General features: G+C 40.4%; 1 protein-coding gene across 2 annotated transcripts in view; it reads right to left on the bottom strand.

The window, feature by feature from the left end:
* The window catches only part of LOC128543318 (zinc finger protein 609-like), a 56,261-nt gene that overhangs the window by 28,006 nt on the left and 10,667 nt on the right, over window positions 1–17,588 (bottom strand). For both annotated transcript variants that reach the window (XM_053513708.1, XM_053513706.1), the window contains exon 2: window positions 11,933–12,805. In XM_053513708.1, the coding sequence (XP_053369683.1) occupies window positions 11,933–12,679 (747 nt within the window). In that variant the 5' untranslated portion in view covers window positions 12,680–12,805. The remainder of the gene's footprint in view (window positions 1–11,932; window positions 12,806–17,588) is intronic.

Genomic DNA, 17,588 nt, shown 5'->3' on the forward strand with positions numbered 1-17,588 from the left:
AAATGTCGCCGTTTTTTTTTTGTGTGTACCTGAGGGGAATGTTAATGAAGCTGACTTGGAGAGATCGCAAACGGATACAGCGTTTCTAATTTGCTAACTCGAACGGCTGCGAGACGACTCGTGTGTCAGATCTTTTACAGCCCCGGCTTTTACCCAGCAGGTGCCTGAAGAGCCATCCTCCATCTCAATGCTGGTCTCTGACCCAACCCCCATCCCTCTCTCTCTCTGCAGCTGGCCGGCTTTCCCGGTATTGTTCGCCGCCTTGGGGAGGCAAAGGCACGGGGGGAAAGACTGAGGCCCCTGAACTGAACTGCCCTCCTTCCCTCAGCCTAAAGAGGCGACCCGCATTCCTCACGGTTGCTGTCTGAGAATGAGAATGAAGGAGGGAGTGGGGAAGGAAGGGGCGCTGCCAGCTTTTTCGATCACGCACATAAATGAACGAATGAACGAACGAAGACTTGCTCGATGCCGCGTTATCTTGTATATCGTTTAAGAGTGTGAGCTAGCAAAACAAAACAACAAACAAACAAAATAAAAACTGTTTAGATTGGAATTTTTCCGTTTCCAGATCTGTCTCTTTTTTTTCCCCGTTTTGTTTTTCGTGCTCATTCGATCTGCCTCTTCTTAACATGAGAACGACGACTCGAGGAAAACAAAAGACTAAGAAATGATCCAGATGTCAAGCTGAGCGCTGACGACATGCAGCATGCACTATAGAGAGAGACAGCGAAAGAGAGAGAGAGAAAGCAGATGTAGGCATGTATGTGAGAAAGGGCAGAGTCCTAACATAAGCCCCCGCTCTCGACTGTTGCTGCTCAGCGTGACTGCTACTCACTCAAACACAACAGTATCTATTACAATAATAATCCACCTTCCTGTCAAGGTCACCCTCGAGGAGGGAGAGAGAGAGAGAGAGAGAGAGAGAGAGAAAATCCAGATAAAAGGCTAATAGGTGTGTGTTGGTGGTGTGTGTGTGTGGGGGGGATTTCTCTTAATGCTTACGCTCGATCCTACAGCAAACAGAGCCATAATGCAAATCTGAAGGCTCACCGCTCGACTGTGTGTGAACTCAACGAGATCCTCTTCAACTACAAACACGAAATCTACACAAAATCGTGTGATCGTGAATCTACACAAAATCGTGCAATAAAAAATATCGCAAAAAAAGCAGGTTGAAATGAAAACTTGTCCGCCACGCTCCTTCACTAACCGAGAATACGCTGAAGTGAGAGATCTCAGGAATCAGCATCAGACACAAACGTCCTGAATTTTAAAAAACAAAGCTTCCAGGTGACTTAACAGAAACGCGTTCTTAGACTATCATTATCAAAAAAAATCAAGTGTTAAAGCCTCAATCTGCTTTTTTTTCCTCTTAAAACTCTAAGTGAATTAGTCTCAAACCCACTCGTTACACCAGCGTACACCACTATTAACACGCATGTTAGAAACCCGTACTGTTAGGTTTTTAAACTTTGAAGTAGGGATGGGAATTGATAAGATTTTTATGATTCCAATTCCATTTTCGATTCTGCTTAACGATTCGATTCTTTATCGATTCCCTTATCGACTCTCATTTGGAAGAAAAGGGACAACAAATTGTTGATTAGCAACGTTGTTGCTGCTGGGTTGAGAACTTTTAGTCCGGAGCGGATCGAAAACGCAACATTCTTTTATAGTTATTGCATGCTGTGTGTGCAAATGTTTTAGCATGCTAGTGGTATTTTCTCCCTTTGAGGAAATATCTACGCTGCAAGTATTGCAAGTTGCCCTATTTTTTATGTTTTTTGGTGAAATACAATCAGACTTTTGAGCGTTTGTTCCGCTTAGGTGCCATGCTTACTATTGACTGAGCGTAAGCTACGCAACGTGCGCAAGTTATGCAATGCGCGTGATGACGTCATTTGTGCCCACTGGAATCGTTAAGGGAATCGTTTGCAAAGTTTGAAAATTTTAGGTACTGTGTTAAATGTGTAGTTATGTGTTCAATCTGTTAGTTGTTAATAAAATGTAAAATTAATAAATATTGTAATAATAATAATAATAATAATGAAGGTAATCAATATTTTTGCTCACTTTATTAGAAAGCCAAATAAGCCATGTTGTTTTCCCCTGGAGGTCAAGTTGATGTGAATAAAATAACACAAACAAGAAATCAGCGTAATGTCTAGTAATCAAACTCAACAGGATAATAACTACATGACCATGGAGATCCACCCAAGGTAAACTAATACACGGAGATTTTTTGTATCCACCATCACGGCAAGTCTTACCCGAGGCCTTAAAGCAAAACACATCGTTAGGCGTTTATAGTGATTCGACTCACGAGTTTATCAATAAGGAAAACAAATGAATTAATAAATCGGCAGACACAACATTATTTGTTTTAAAAAGCTGCTATTAACAATTTCCGAACAAACAGGCTCTTGTATTTCCAGCCGCCCCTCGAGCCCTGTGAACTATTTAAAGACGTCATGTGCTTTGCTGCTTCCTCTAAACAGAGGCACCTCCATGTGGGTGGTTCTACCTCCAACACACACACATGTGGAACGACGGCATGATTTCCCAATGTAATTAACCCCTCGTGTTTCCGACGCTCATTTCAAACGCTTAATAATAAACAAACAAACAAACAAACTCCTTACTCCTTACTCAGAGGAGCAGGATTACAGTTTCGGTTTCTTGCGACATCACACATCACACACCTTCGACTCGTACTGGCTTTCGGACAACATTTTCCCATCATGAGATAAGATGAGATGAAATAAGATGAGATGAGATGAGATGGGAGTTGAGACATCTTGACCGTGATCTGTCTCCACCGACAGCGCTCGCTCCTTTTCATCACCGCTACACGCCGCTTTCGCGAATTCCATTTCGGCTTTTACGGACTCGTCGGGGTGAGCGCCGGTCTAAAGGCCACATCTGTCAGCTACGCGCACCGAGCCTGCGTTTGTTAGCCAGCTAATTTCACCAGACCACCCAGTAGCGCACGCATCACCGCGCTCCCCCCGCCCCGCCTGTGAACTTTTAACAGCGCTTGGATTTGTTTAGGATATACTTTTCCTAAAGTAATAAGCTTTCAAACCGGTCTAATAAACGATCCACCGCGGCTTCCACACGTGATAAAGAGCATTAGTGCATCGGTCCTTAAGGGGCGTCGTGTTTCGTATTTTTTTTTTTCCCTCTCCCTCTATTCTGCTCGGCAGCTTAAGCTCCTTTTGAAAAGCCTTTGTAGGATGAATTAAAGAGGCCCGGCGTTCAGAAAGCCGAGGAAGAAAGGGGGCGGGGCCGAGTACAAGAGCCTGCTTGATGAGTATTATCATAGGAAATATAATCCTTTCATCCTGTAAAGCTTTAAACAGCAATAAAAATCTCATCCAAAGGTAAGGGATTAAAAAATATATAATAATCTTTCGTAAAAAAAAAAAACACCATGCATTTGGGTTTTCTGATGCGCAATCAAATTGAACCGAAGTTATCAATAAACAGTAGCCGTATGCAACAATGAGCGGGCCCAAGCACAAGAAATCGGTTGTTAATCAATATAATCAATATTCTGGCACACCAGAAAGACAATAGACAAAGAGGACACATGCATTTAAAGCGGACGTACCAATATTATTACGACATAGAAAAAATGAAAAAGCCTGGATGCTGGAAAAAAAAGCAACACACTATGATGTCACTCAATGTGATGTCATTTAATATAATGTCACACAAAGTTATTAACCATTTTCCTGCATAAGTTTAAGGCGTCGTCACAACTGAACTGCAGTTTTGCATTCTCAATGTCTTTAGATCACATCGGCCTGGTTTAGTGGCGATCGCATAAATCCCCTAGGAGGAGTGTATCAAAATCCATCGGGCTTTTACACGTCTGATGGGTCACCATGATGCGATCGGAGGATCGGTGTCCCCACGAAGACGTGCTGATTAAGCTTTATGCCACTCTCCATCCGACCGTCAATCCATCAGTCGCAGCAGGGCGACTCCTAACGCCTGCATCCTCTCTGCTTCTACATCATTGTCCTGATTTTTAATTGGGGCGAATTATGAAGAGAGGAAGAAAAAAAAAAACGCTGTAGAACCTGCAAGCCTGAATCTTTCACAATATCGTCTAATCTTCTTAAAGCAATCTTTCCTGTGACACTAACCTCATTAGAGACAGAGTAATTCAATCCACTGCACACAGATGTCAAACACAACAGCGGACTTGTTAACCTCCGGGCCTTTTCACTGCTCAGGCATTTGAAAGAGACAGAGAGAGAGAGAGAGGGAGAGAGAAGGATGGGGGAGGGCGAGATTTGGAGAAAAACTGAAAAAAAAGTTCCTTAAGTAAAAACGAGCCCATCTGTAAATGACCACGTCTGATCTAAAGGTCAGAACGTTAGCTGATCAAACACAGGGAAAATAAATTTCTCTCTCTGTCTGTCGGTGATGTGAAATGTTAACAAGCGCCTGAAGCTAAATCGCAAAAGCCTGAGAGATTTCAGCTTCTTGGCAAAGTTGGGTAAATGGTGCTCGAGCCCCGTTCCAGGGTGATGACATCCCGCGTGCTGAGACGCGCCCGACAACATGATCCGTTTTCTCCTCGTGACTTTACGTCCTGCACGCTGGCGAGCAGCAACATGACGGCTATGACGGTGTGTGTGATGCAAAAAAAAAAAGTTTCGATAATTCTACATTTCCGCTTTTTTAAAAACCAGAGATTCCACTCTACACAGGTTTAAACAAAGAGGTCACATGACCACAGATAACTTTGATTAAACCAAAAGATTTCCAGTACTGCCACCAGTACACTGCCACCTGACCGGTTACTATAGAAACCACAGACAAGCGCGTAACCTAAACCTGTGATGTAAACCACGGCTTACTTCCTTTCATTAATCTCTGTGCGAGTTATTTTTAAAAGCTTGTTTTCCTTTTGCTGAAAACTGAAGCCATGAAATGTGATCTGATTAATGAGGCTGGGTTACCGCATACAAAAAGAACAATGCATAATAATAAAAAACAAAAAAACGTTTCCTTGATGATTGAATATTTATCCATTTTCTTAAACGTCTGATGAATATCGATAAACCCGAAGGTCCGAGCGCGTCACTCCAAAGGACTACTGAACCATTCTGGAGGACCATGAGCACCTGATGGTTTAAACATTGTATCCTGAAGGCGGTGCCGTGTATCAGGATGAAATTGCACCAATACACACAGCAAGACTGGTGACAGAGTGGTTTGATGAACATGAAAGTGAAGTTGAACATCTCCAATGGCCTGCACAGTCACCAGATCTAAATATTATTGAGCCACTTTGGGGTGTTTTGGAGGAGCGAGTCAGGAAACGTTTTCCTCCATTAGCATCACGTAGTGACCTGGCTACTATTCTGTAAAAAGAATGGCTCAAAATCCCTCGGGCCAAGATCAATTGATGCTGGATTGGCCGCAGAAGGAGGCCCTGCACCATACTAATGAATTATTGTGGTCTAAAACCTGGCGTTTCAGTTTCATTGTCCACTCCCTGTATATTCACGGTATATTTCAAACTCTTTCAAACTCCAAATCTTTCAAACTCTTTCAAATCCGTAGCGCTTCAAGCTCAAATGCGTGTAAAACAGACTTAAGTTGTTGCTCCAGCAGCGAGACCGTACCAGAGTATCCACAGCTCCAGTTACAGAACCCCAAACACCTTCTGACCAATCAGGAGCCTCTACAGGATCCTCACATCACACCATCACACACCTCGCACTTTTATTGTTCTGGTATCTAGGAAACCAAACGCTGGGCGAGATGATAATTACAGGCTCTTGCAGGAACTAACCTCGCTAGACGACCCTGTACGCATTTGCTTTCCAGGTCAAGAGGTTTGCGCTCTTCCTCCTGCTCGTGCAGTAACACCCCGAGGTCTGTGCGCTGATTATTAGCAGCAGTGAGACGACTGGATTATATTTTTCTTTCTTTTTTTATTTCTTTGCCTGTTTAGCAACTGCTCTGAGTGGAGTGGAGCCTCGGGGCTGTGTAGAGTTACTTTTAAACACTTACGACTGCTTTTCACACTCTCTCTGATTTTGTGAAGTTTGCTGGTGACACAGCGCGAGTAGGCGATGCTGAGGTATTTAAAACGGTGCAGGGAGAATAAGTGAATAAGCAGAAACTTAAATCTCTCATCACAGACTCTATTTAAACCTGGCTTAGAGGTTAGCACTGACAGCGTGCACCGCCAGGGCCTGGGTATGAGGAGGAGAGGGTGCGCGGCTTGTTAAACTAGCAAGCTAGCAAAATTAGTAAGTAAGGGAGAGTACCTGAGAATGGTATTACTCTAATCTCTACTGATTATCAGACTGCTTTTGTGTTTAACTAGCTAGCTTTAGAAGCGGTATGTAGCTACTACTACTGCTTATTTAGAGACTAAGGACAAAACAAAGCCCTTAAAGTAAAAGCAAACCAAAACACTGCAGCATGGATATAAAAATATAAAAGAGTTCATAATACATTTAAAAAGTCTTCATTCTCAAAACCTAAAATTCTTCTTCTTGAAGTAAGAACTAAACCAATAACCCACTGAAATGATGCAAGGGACTCCAACTTGACACAACGTAGAGTTACTGTTACCATTCCAACGTTCATTATTGTCCTTTAACATCCATTTTCTTTTCTATCACATAATATTTGTTGCTGACACGTCACACTTTTTACTATTTGTAAATCCCAAATGCAGCTCAATCCCTGCTATCTGTTATAACCCAAATGTGGATGAATTCCCTGATGAGTCTGGTTTTTCTCAAGTTTTCTTCTTATTGCCATCTTAGGAAGTTTTTCTTCTTCGCCACCATCGGCTTGCTCATCAGGAACAATCTGCTCATTATGATTTATACACATTCCCTCACACTTTAAACTCATCCTCTTTTTTTTGTTAAGCTGCTTTGCAACAATGACCAATTGGTAAAGCGCTACATAATTAAAACGAGTTTTTTATTAACTAAAGTTTCACATTTCTGACATTTTTCTTAACTGATAGTTGAACAAATGAACAACTGATTAAGCGTTTATAATTATTTATAAAAAAAAGATGCACATTTTACCCCCAATGTTTAGAGTCAATATAATTACATAAATTATTAAAAGTAATATTCACACAGACAGACAAAATATATAAAAATTAATAAATACAAATATAAATTAATAAAAATAAAAAATTTTAAAAACAATCTGTTGATTAAAACACGTCTGCTAAAAATGTCCAGTAGTACACCCTCGTGCTGTACAAGTTACAAGAGCTATGGAGAAATATTACGCAAAAACATTTTCTTTTTTATCCAGTTAATACATTTTTAACTGGTCAAATTCTAAAGGAACACTAATGATAAGGATCGTTAAACATAAAATCATTAAAATAATCTTAACGCCACAGGGAGAATTAAGCTCCTATTATCAGTTTAACCTGTTGATCTTTTATCAGCACGTCTTTGTTCTTTATATTGATGTTAATGTTAAAGTGTATTAAAAAAAAAGAGAGAGAAATAAATTCTGAGTTTACTTAGAAATCAAAAAACATAAATTCACCTGGCTGGGAGAACTTTGGATCGGAGATAAAAAACGCTTCGAATTTAAGAGTTTATTTTAATAAAAAGCGAAAAAAAATATGAATGTGTGCCGTTTTCGTTTTTTTTTTTTTTTTTCCCTTGTTTTTTTTTATCAAAATTTATGCTCGTGCCCTCTTTCCAGCACTACCAGTCACAATCCTCCACCTGTGGTAATAAAAAAAAATCAGCCGGGGAAAAATCCCTTTAACCGCTGATGATTATATCTTCCAGACCCGGCGCTTAAATTGTTCCAGATTATTACAGATTTCTTTCGCGTCGTCTTTCCTCTCGTGAGGCGTCGCGGGCCCTCAGCTCAATTTCACTAAAAGTCGTTTTTATTAATATGAACAAGAGAGGAACGCATGCCTCATTCGGATTTGCACCGCTGTGCTTTGAGGATGTTTGTCTTCCTCACTATGTGAGACAAAAACTCCTGTAGAGAAGCGTACACGATGAAATCTCTCGATCTAAATCGTGAGCAAGTCGCTCGGGTGTGGAAGAGGTTAAAGACTTCATCCCTTCATATCTGCCATTTCGTTTCTCCTGAAGTGCCCCCTCTCTCTCTCTCAAACATCCCCTGAGGGAAAGTACCCCCCCCCCTCCCCCCAGTCCTCTTCGTCTTATTATTAACCCACTGACCAGACCGGCTGGACATCTATCTCTCTGATTCCTATTTAAAGGACCTGTAGTGACTTTAGGCGTTCCACAGATCTTTCATTTATCAGGCTTTTGTTTGTTTATCCATCTCCTTCGCTTTTACCTCACACGCGTCACAGACCACCCCCACCCCCACCCACCCCCTCGAGCTTTCTCGCTGTTCGCCCTGAAAGGTGAAATGAGGCATGCTGGAAATCCGGCAACCGACAATAAGAGACAGCTGCCCCTCTCCCTCCCGCTCCCTCTCTCTCAGTGCGAGTTTTTCAGGAGCTGAATTAGCAGCACAAGCTCAACCCTCTCCCCTCCCCCACCACCACCACCACCACTCCAGAAGCACTCGTCCTTGACTTACAAAGCTAAAAAGGAAAAAAATAATAACGCTGAGGTAAAAAAAAAAAAAAAAAAAAGCTTTGTTTGCAGATCCGTGATCGTTTTAACACGAGAAGCTGCGACGTTTCGCCGCCTTGTACGGTTTTACCCACTCAGAGGTTTTGTTGTTTTTTTTTTTGGCCGACTGCCGAGGAAGGCTTTCTGTGTGAATGTAAAATCGTTCCATTATTACAACAGATCTTTCTTCCAGGGCTGAAAAGCACAGTGTGTGCGAGTGAGAGAGAGAGTGTGTGCGTGTGTGTTGTGCATGCTTCTTTAATGCAGCAGGAAGATTTAACACACTGGGACGCTGGAATGCAGGTTGAAGAGTCACTCGGAGGTCAGCGGCAGAAACTCGTCTCAAAATGGCAGCGTGAGCGTATATGACTCACGGGCCGAGACCTCGAACATCACCTCGTTACGCAGACTGTTTATTAACGTGACATTTTTTCCGCTAACACGTCACCTCTGCGGGCGATCGTTTTACTAATCGGCTCGTCAGAAATCCCACGGAGACGTGTTATTTACAGGAGAAACATTTAAACGTCCAAGAATCCGAACCTAATAATAATAATAATGATAATAACTCTAATAGCGTTTAGTTACAGCGCTGCACGGTTCTCAATGCTGATCTCTGGTTTTATACGAACGCATTATAAGATCCTTTTCCGATGTACAGTCGACCCAAGCCGAGTCGCTGTTTGGAGTTCACGACCTTCAGTCACTCACAGATTTTTCCTCTGAAACTGACTAATAACTGTTCGCGAGAACCTCGTATATCGTCCACAATTATTTGTATTACTTGTTTGGAGGCAAAATAGAATTTTTAACGAGTTTTAAGGCTAAACTACTAAGAACTATATCCTTTTCTAATTTTCTAACAAATATTTCACGTAAATTCAGCTACATTTCCATATAAAATATAATACTGTATAAATGTTTTATTACCGTAAAGAGAACACAAAGCAACCAGAGAGGAATATGCAGCTTGGGACGGTGAATTATTACCGTATTTACCCTACAATACTTATATCAAAGAAAATGTCCTGGCATAAATTACAGTCCATATCGGGGTAACATCAGTATTTTACAATCCAGCTCACAGCAGTACAGTACGGTACAGTACACGGGTTTACATTTACATCCTTTATTTTTTAAGGGGAACGTATTAAGCTGAGTTTGAAATTAAATTAGAAGCGTATTTAGGGTTTAAATTTAAATATGAAAATAGGCATGTTTAGCCTTTTTCATTTTTTTAACCACATTCAAAATTAGTGATTTTTTACAATGTGTGGTTGCTTTAGGAACATAAACACCGCTGGTTAATTTCAGGGGTCGACTGTAGATTTCCTTAAGGGGACGATCAGCGTCCATGGAAGGAGTCCCAGTCTCAGAGCTTTGTATCAGTCCAAACTATGTTTCCCCCCTCTTCTCCACATTAACATGACAAGCTGTTCTCAGCGTATTAACGTCGCGAGAGCAGTTTATCGTCGGTTTCACGAGTAAACCTGTTTTATGGATTAAATGTAGCACGAACAGGTTAAAATCCGTTCCATTTTAATTTACAATGAAACTCATTAATGTTGTCAAATTTCTGCAGTATAAAAGGAATAAAACCCCTCGACACAATACCTGCTGCACCCGAAAAATAACCAGCAACAGCTTTGTAACAGTTGCAGTGATACCGGAAATGTAACAGATGACACTGCTTTGTCCTGCTGTTGATTATTTACCCAAAACAACTTTCTAATTGCCTCAAACTCAAACAGTCCCGTAACCATTCAGTGTGACAGAAATAATTTCTGATGCTAATAAAGCTGTGAAGTTATTCTAACCTACTGAATGTTTCAAAGTGATGAATAAGAGTTAAATACTGTACGGCGTACGTAGTGGACAATTTACACGTCTAACACGTCCTCGTGATGATTTGCTTATAACAATATAGTGATCGCAGCATGCCGAACATTAATCCTCTTCTCACCCTTACAGGCCCATCACGCTCGGTCTTGACTCATCAGATCACATGACCTTTTTTCCAATCGCTCTAAAGTCTAATCTTTATGCTCTCTGGCAAACTCAAGCTTTTATCTTTTTTAAATACTTTAAATCAAAAACGAACAGATACCCAGCGTGTAAATTATAATTTCTTTTCATGGAGCGTGTGGACAAAGTTGGTCTCTTAGGACACTAAATCGAACCAAAGCATATTAAGCGACCCCTGGTATAGCAGATTCTGTTTTATAGTGAAATACTGAATCTTTGGTCTCATGAATAAAAATCTTATTACATCATAATCAGTCGTCTAATACCGTATTACAAATTCGAAACTGTATCCCATGTCGTTCTCATTGGTATCAGCAGATATCCAATCTCAGGTCAAATACTGACTCCTGAATCAATAAAATAAAAAATCTTACAATTTAATCTGTGGTACTGCCAAACACTGAATTATTGCTTCAGGAATTAAAAAAAATAAAATAAATCAATCATATAAATCGGAGATATCTTTCAAATTTAAAACAAAATCATAGTGTCAAAGTATATAAATCAAAATCAAAAGAATCAAAGGTTTCTTAATTACTGAATTGTCGTTGAATGAATAAAAAAATCATATGAATCAGAGAAACACAGCATCATCGCTTTCTGATTAAAACCTGTACTTTATTGACCTTCTTGTATCAGATTCGGCGTTAACGTCAAACATGGACTTGTTGCCTTGCGCGGTGCGGATGTCACTCGGTTCGGAGTTAATACATCACCGCAGATATCATCAAACGCGGGCGCTAATTCAGCTAAAAGGGCATCTTGCCTCGCTCTGATGAGTAGCACATGGACCATGAAAACTCTCATTACTCATTTTTTTACATGGATAAGATCAAGCGACGAGGCCCGTTCCGCACACTGTAACGATCTTAAAATAATAAACAGCACCGCTGACGAGTGCCAAAGTTATTCCTCGAATCATCCCTTAAAGACGTCCGACCAACACAATGTTTTGTTCTGTTTCTACCCACGCACAGAAACTCCTGCTAGCTCCTTTCCCGGCGACGCGTACAGAGTGTACTGCAGCGGTAAATTGAACGTCTTTCAGATCTACAACCGCAGGAAGTCTGAGCGGACCAAAACAGCACACGTTTCTTGTGGTGAGGTTTCGGTTCTTTTTCACACTTCGAGCTTCACCGACTCAATTCCTCTCTCTAGCTCAGACCGCCATGAGTTCATGAAGCTGAGCGGCGCACTCAAGTTACACTTCACAACTTAACAACCCAGTATTTCACACCGCCACGATAAACAAAACAAAAAAATAATTATCAAACTCTCACACTTACCTTTTCGTTTTTCACCTTCTTTAGCGCTCGGCACTCGCCGTTATCCATGTCCTCGGGTTCTGATTTGATAGACAACGGTACTATTCCTACAGATTCCAGGGTGTTATTCCCATGCGGCTCGGTTACGGCCATGTCCACGTTCGGAGTACTGTCGAAGGGGGCGCTGCGTGTATTGTTCCCAAGTGCTTGAGCGTTAGCAGCTACCTCCTTCTCTATCGCGACCACGGCGACCGCTCCTTCGTTTTTCTCCTTCTTGCTCTTCCCGCTCGATACCTCCTTGTCCTTTTTGCTGTTTGGGACGCCACGCTGCGCTTTCCCGCCCTTCTCCATGCCTTTCCCGGGCACGTTGTTCCCGGCACCTCCTGAATTACCCGTCGTACCAGTCACCTCCACTTGGGTTCGTCCCTGGTGCTCCTTTTTCACGCCGTCTCCCGCCGGAGACTTGGTGCTACTGTCCTTGGAGTTCTTGTTGCGCTTCGATTTCGATTTGCTCTCTTTGCCTTGAGGGGCGCCGACGGGGCTCACGAACTTGATGTTGTCAGCCAGGGCGGCCACGGCGCTGGGCGGAGCCGCCATCCCTCCGGCGTCCTTGGAGCCCGACATCTCGAGTTTGTCCTTTTCTAAGTCAGCTTCGAGGTCGATGATCAGATTGCCGACGCCGATGTCCCACTCATCACCGCTGTCGTAAGGGTCCACCGCATTCGAGTCCACACCTTTCCCGCCTGCAGTGCCACCACTTAGGGACATTTTAGTGCCAGCTCCCCGAGTCGGTCACTGTAACGTCTGATTGCTCAGACTTCCAGGGGGTGGGGAGGAGGGGAAACACGGGCCTCAACGTATCGATACCAATTTCCCAAACGCCCACATTTTGGCCTAAAGGAAAGAAACGATAGCAGTTATGCAGAGAAAACAGGTTTGAATCTTCTTTCCTTTTAAAAAGAGTGCCATTACTTATTTCCGAACCTCATAAAGGGGTATTAGGTTCGTGATATGGTCATATGATGTCTGAGATATTATCAGCATCATGAGCTCTTTTTCAAACTAAAATAAACTGAATAAGAGCATATGGTCAAATTGTATTTAAAAAATGTGTTAATTATTGATTTATTTATACGTTAGCTCATTTGTTTAGATTTAAGCTTGCGTTTTTTAATGTAGCATTTCGGTTTTGGGAATAGTCTGATCCTGATACATATTGTGTATTGTATCGCAATAAATTTTTTGCTGTATCGTCCAGCTCTTAGCAAGCGCATGATTTCAAGATGGCTGACTGAGGTTCAAGTTAAAATTTGCAAATTTCTAATTAAAATTGTATTCGTCATATATTTGCAATCATACATTGAAATGCAGTAAAACTCTCATTCTACCGTCCTTGACTTCAAACGAAAAGACAAAAATTTTTTTACTACAATAAAAGGAAAATTAAACTACGAAAAAAACTACAGAAAAAATATATAAAATTTATAGATTTATAGATTTTACAAAAGTTACAAATGAAATAGAATTTAAATAGAAATATATATATATTTTTTATTATATTCCAAAAAAATTGTTTTATTTAATTTAATAACTATTTTATTGGAAATCTATAGGCTTTTAATATATTTCTATTTGAATTCTATTTTATTTGTAACTCTTATACAAAATTCCAGACTTTACAGAGTTACAAATAAAATAGAATTCAAATATATCAATAAATAAAAGCCATTTTTAATTTCTAATTTAAAAAAAGAAAATTGAAGTTTGGTATGTAATATACAAATTTACAAAATTTACAAATATAACAGAATTAAAGCACAAATGTATAAAAAAAATCTACAGATCACAGGCAAATTAATCCGCCACCCCTCAGAGGATATAAATGTTTCCCTGAGCGAACTACATTTGCTTAGATTTCCACAGAGGTGTTTATGAATAAGTTTTTCGCCGTCCGGTGTGATGAATAAGGTCAATCGATCTCGAAGTTGCGCTGGTCACGGCGTGAGATTAGCGGAGAATAAAAGACAGGGAAATAAAGCTACAGTCAGCACAAAGGCGGGGGAGGGGGAAGGGCTGTTAAATCCGGTGCGTGGTCAAAAGCTCGATGCCCGTAAACTAATTGAAGCAGCCGTGCTCCTTTTCACAGGCCACTAAGCTCGAAGAGGCTTAGCAGTCTAAAGCTTGAAAGGCTAACCCTAGTCAAAGGAGCACGCCCTTTGACCCCGCTCGTTGTAAATAATTAACACTGACATCTGCAGCATCTGTCCTAAGGAGATTGTAAAGGCAGATAAGGGAAGATCAACAACAACAACCACCAAAAAAACCACGCTTCCCCCCCCCACACACACCCACACACACACATTAAAACGTGTTAGCTGATTAATAATAAACGCACAAACAGGTTTAGTTATATTATCATTTATTACTCGTGGTGTCGTTACATACAGCTGTGTGTTCAGATTCACACTAAAGAGCTTCTGTCACGGGTAAAAATCACAGCGAATGATTATTGTTGGTTCTTTACTCCAGCGAGTTGTTCTTGCTGTTTTTCTAAGATCGCGTACAATATACAAAGCTGTGACTTTGATGGAGGGGAAAAACAAAGGGGCGTGGCTAGATACGTTGTGTGTACCATGTACAAACACCACACTTTAGGTTTGTTGATCTTTACGCTCCTTACACCATGCCTTCTGAGAGATCTCAATAGTTGGAATGTGTGTATTAAAATCCAAATCCCTTTTTTTTTTTTAAATAAATAAAGTTACAAATTAACCAAGAACAAACTTGACTACAGCGCATTAATTTTCCTTAGAGAGTTAAAAGCTTTTCAGCGTTGCGTTGCGACTCCTAGTATGTTTGTTACACTACACCGCGGTGTTGTTGCCCAAAACTACACCAAACAAATATCTCTATTTTGTAACCATGGCTCGGGCCTGACGCCCAGCATAAGAGCTGATAGGAGCGGGGGGGTACTCTTTGTATTTTTGGGAACTTCACATGTTTAGATGTTACCGAGACTTGATTGGTTTTTACCTTAGTTAAAATAGATTTTATTTAATTTACACGAAATTTAATGTTCACGTAACTCGGCTTGTAGTGCGCAATACTCCAAAATCAGTTTTTTTTTATTTTATGTTTTTTTTACGGGCTGTCCATATTAACTTCCTAACACGTGATTAATTTAGACATTTGAACACGTTTCTATTTTTTAAACACTGATCTTCGTAAAATGTTCATATGATTAATTAAAGTGAGGCAGATGCGAGTATTCAGTGTCTAACATTTTATGTGTTTTAGTAAAAATAGTTCCCCTTGAAGGGAGCCCAAAGCACACAACTTTGGTTTCTATCCAAACTCCCATGCACATTAAATTATAAGACACTGAATAATGTTATAAAAGTGAGGCAGTTGGGTGAAGCTACTTTTATTGCACTTACACTGGAGACCTTTTCACTGGACATGAGTAAGTTATTATAACTACCTCGTTGTAACAGTTTATTTATCTCATCAATGAGAAATACCAACTGCCAGCCTATAAATGTGATTAACTTGATTATATTTGTTTTAATCGATTTATGGCACTAATAAAAGTATTTATATAAGAAACTGTGTGACACACACATACAGTTTTAAATAGGTTTATTATGCTTAATTGTATTATATTTACTATTTTTTAAAGGGTCTCTGGTTGAGGAAAAAGCTCAGATTGGTTAAGTGAGGTCTCTAACCGATCACAGATGAAAATGAGTTTTCATAACCTATCATAACGCAGGAGGCGGGATTTATGGGGAATTTATTTAAAGATGAGAAGCCAGACCTTCACCTGAAAAGCTAGAGGTGGGGAGGAATTATTTTTTATAATAATGTTACATTCCCGGCAAAATTAAACGCTTTACAACAGCTTTCTGTGTGTCAAAAGAGTTTTTGATTAATTGCTTTGATCATGTGATTACGCATCGTATTATTTTAGCGCCCGCGTAAACAGTTTAGTTGAAGCGGAATAGTTTTGATTATATTGGAGGAATATTGGCCGTGTATAAACGTAGCTAGCATCGAAAACCAAAAGTGCTGATATCGTGTAATTGACCATTGTTTAAAACCTGAAAGCTACAACTTTCCCTGTAGTCCGCCTTTCTTTCAGCTTATTACAACAAATAAATGATAAATACAGACAGTGACCATGATTTTAGGAGAAAAAAAAACAAAAAAAACAAGGGAAATCTTCCTGAGAAACAAATAGTGGATTTGAGTCTGAATCTTTTTTGGCTTTCTTTTGTTTTACGGACTGTATGAGCCAGTGAAGAAGTCGAACCCTAACACACTAAAATTCAACCTTTACACTTCTTATAAAAGCCATCTTAACCGCTTCTTCCTCTTTCACTCTGAGAACAAACAAACAAACAAACAAAAAAAAAAGAAATGAAATAGTCGGAGAACGCAAAGGTGACTTAATTTCCTGGTCTGACCACGAGGTCTACGACTAATTCATTAAGCTAAGCGCCGCTGAGGATCTGAGGAGTCTAATCTCTCGCAGATGTCCGAGCCCTCCGGCTTAAAAAACCCCATAGCTGCCCTTTCTGTTCAAACGGAGCGGCGCGGGTCAGGGGCGAGTCTGTACCGTCTGGAGACGCGCTGCCGAGCACCCGGCACTACTCCTGTCTCGTTATCGCAAAACCGACACTCGGGGGAAACCCTCGAGCTTCTTTCTGAAATGTCAGGAAAGAGCAGCGCGTGTGAAAAAAAAAACAGAAGCGAGTGAGACTCATCACTGATCGCGACAGGGAGAAGGTGATTACAGAGACACTGATGAGAAGAGAAAGCTCAGAAAGCAGCGAATGTTTAAAATGTATAAATTACTAAAATTACTTGCAATAAAATAGAACACTAATTATTTTTCTTTGTTGTTAATTATTTCATACGAGATCTAAAGATGAAACATTCACAGAGATAAATGCCTGGGTTCTGTCGTCATGGTAACGTTAAACCGCTGACTGTGAGACTCTGAGTGTTCTGGTGCCGATCTTTCATTGACTCGTTTCACCAATTTATGCTTCACTGTGGGATCGGACCGTGTGAGCCCTGCAATCCCGTGATCCTTGTGTGTATAATTTATAAATCAACATTATTCAACAGCCAGGGGTTTGGGGGATTTGAATCTCTTTACCGGTCTGTGTGTTATTAAGCTTATTTTAAGGGGAAAGGTTACAAAAATTGCAAGCAACAATCGCCTTGGTTTCGATAGTTTTTAGGAAAGAAATACAGTTATCTGCTAATGAGACATTTTTGCCATGTTTGCCATTTTTGTACCATTTGACTAGAACTAAGCTTAATCGTTTAAGACATAATAAAACTGTAAAGTTGGCGTGTCTGTACATTGAAGATAATTGCAAAAAAAATAATGTAGAGAGGACAAGATGAGGAGTAGAACACAACAAGATGGTCTATTTGTTTGTGCACGCATCACGTAAGGTGTATTTCGCCGAGCTTGAGGTAACATACGGCTTTTGTTACATCGCAATCAGCTTACGGGAAGAGAAGGTATGTGTATGCTACTTTTAAATCTAAACAGCAAACGTCCTTATATCATAAAAATATAGTGTACTTTTTATTTCATTATTCTAATCTTGTTAATAACAGATACAGAATAAGAAATCATGTAAATAAATAATAATAAAAA

This window comes from Clarias gariepinus, chromosome 15, assembly GCF_024256425.1.
Source record: "Clarias gariepinus isolate MV-2021 ecotype Netherlands chromosome 15, CGAR_prim_01v2, whole genome shotgun sequence".
NCBI lineage: Eukaryota > Metazoa > Chordata > Actinopteri > Siluriformes > Clariidae > Clarias > Clarias gariepinus.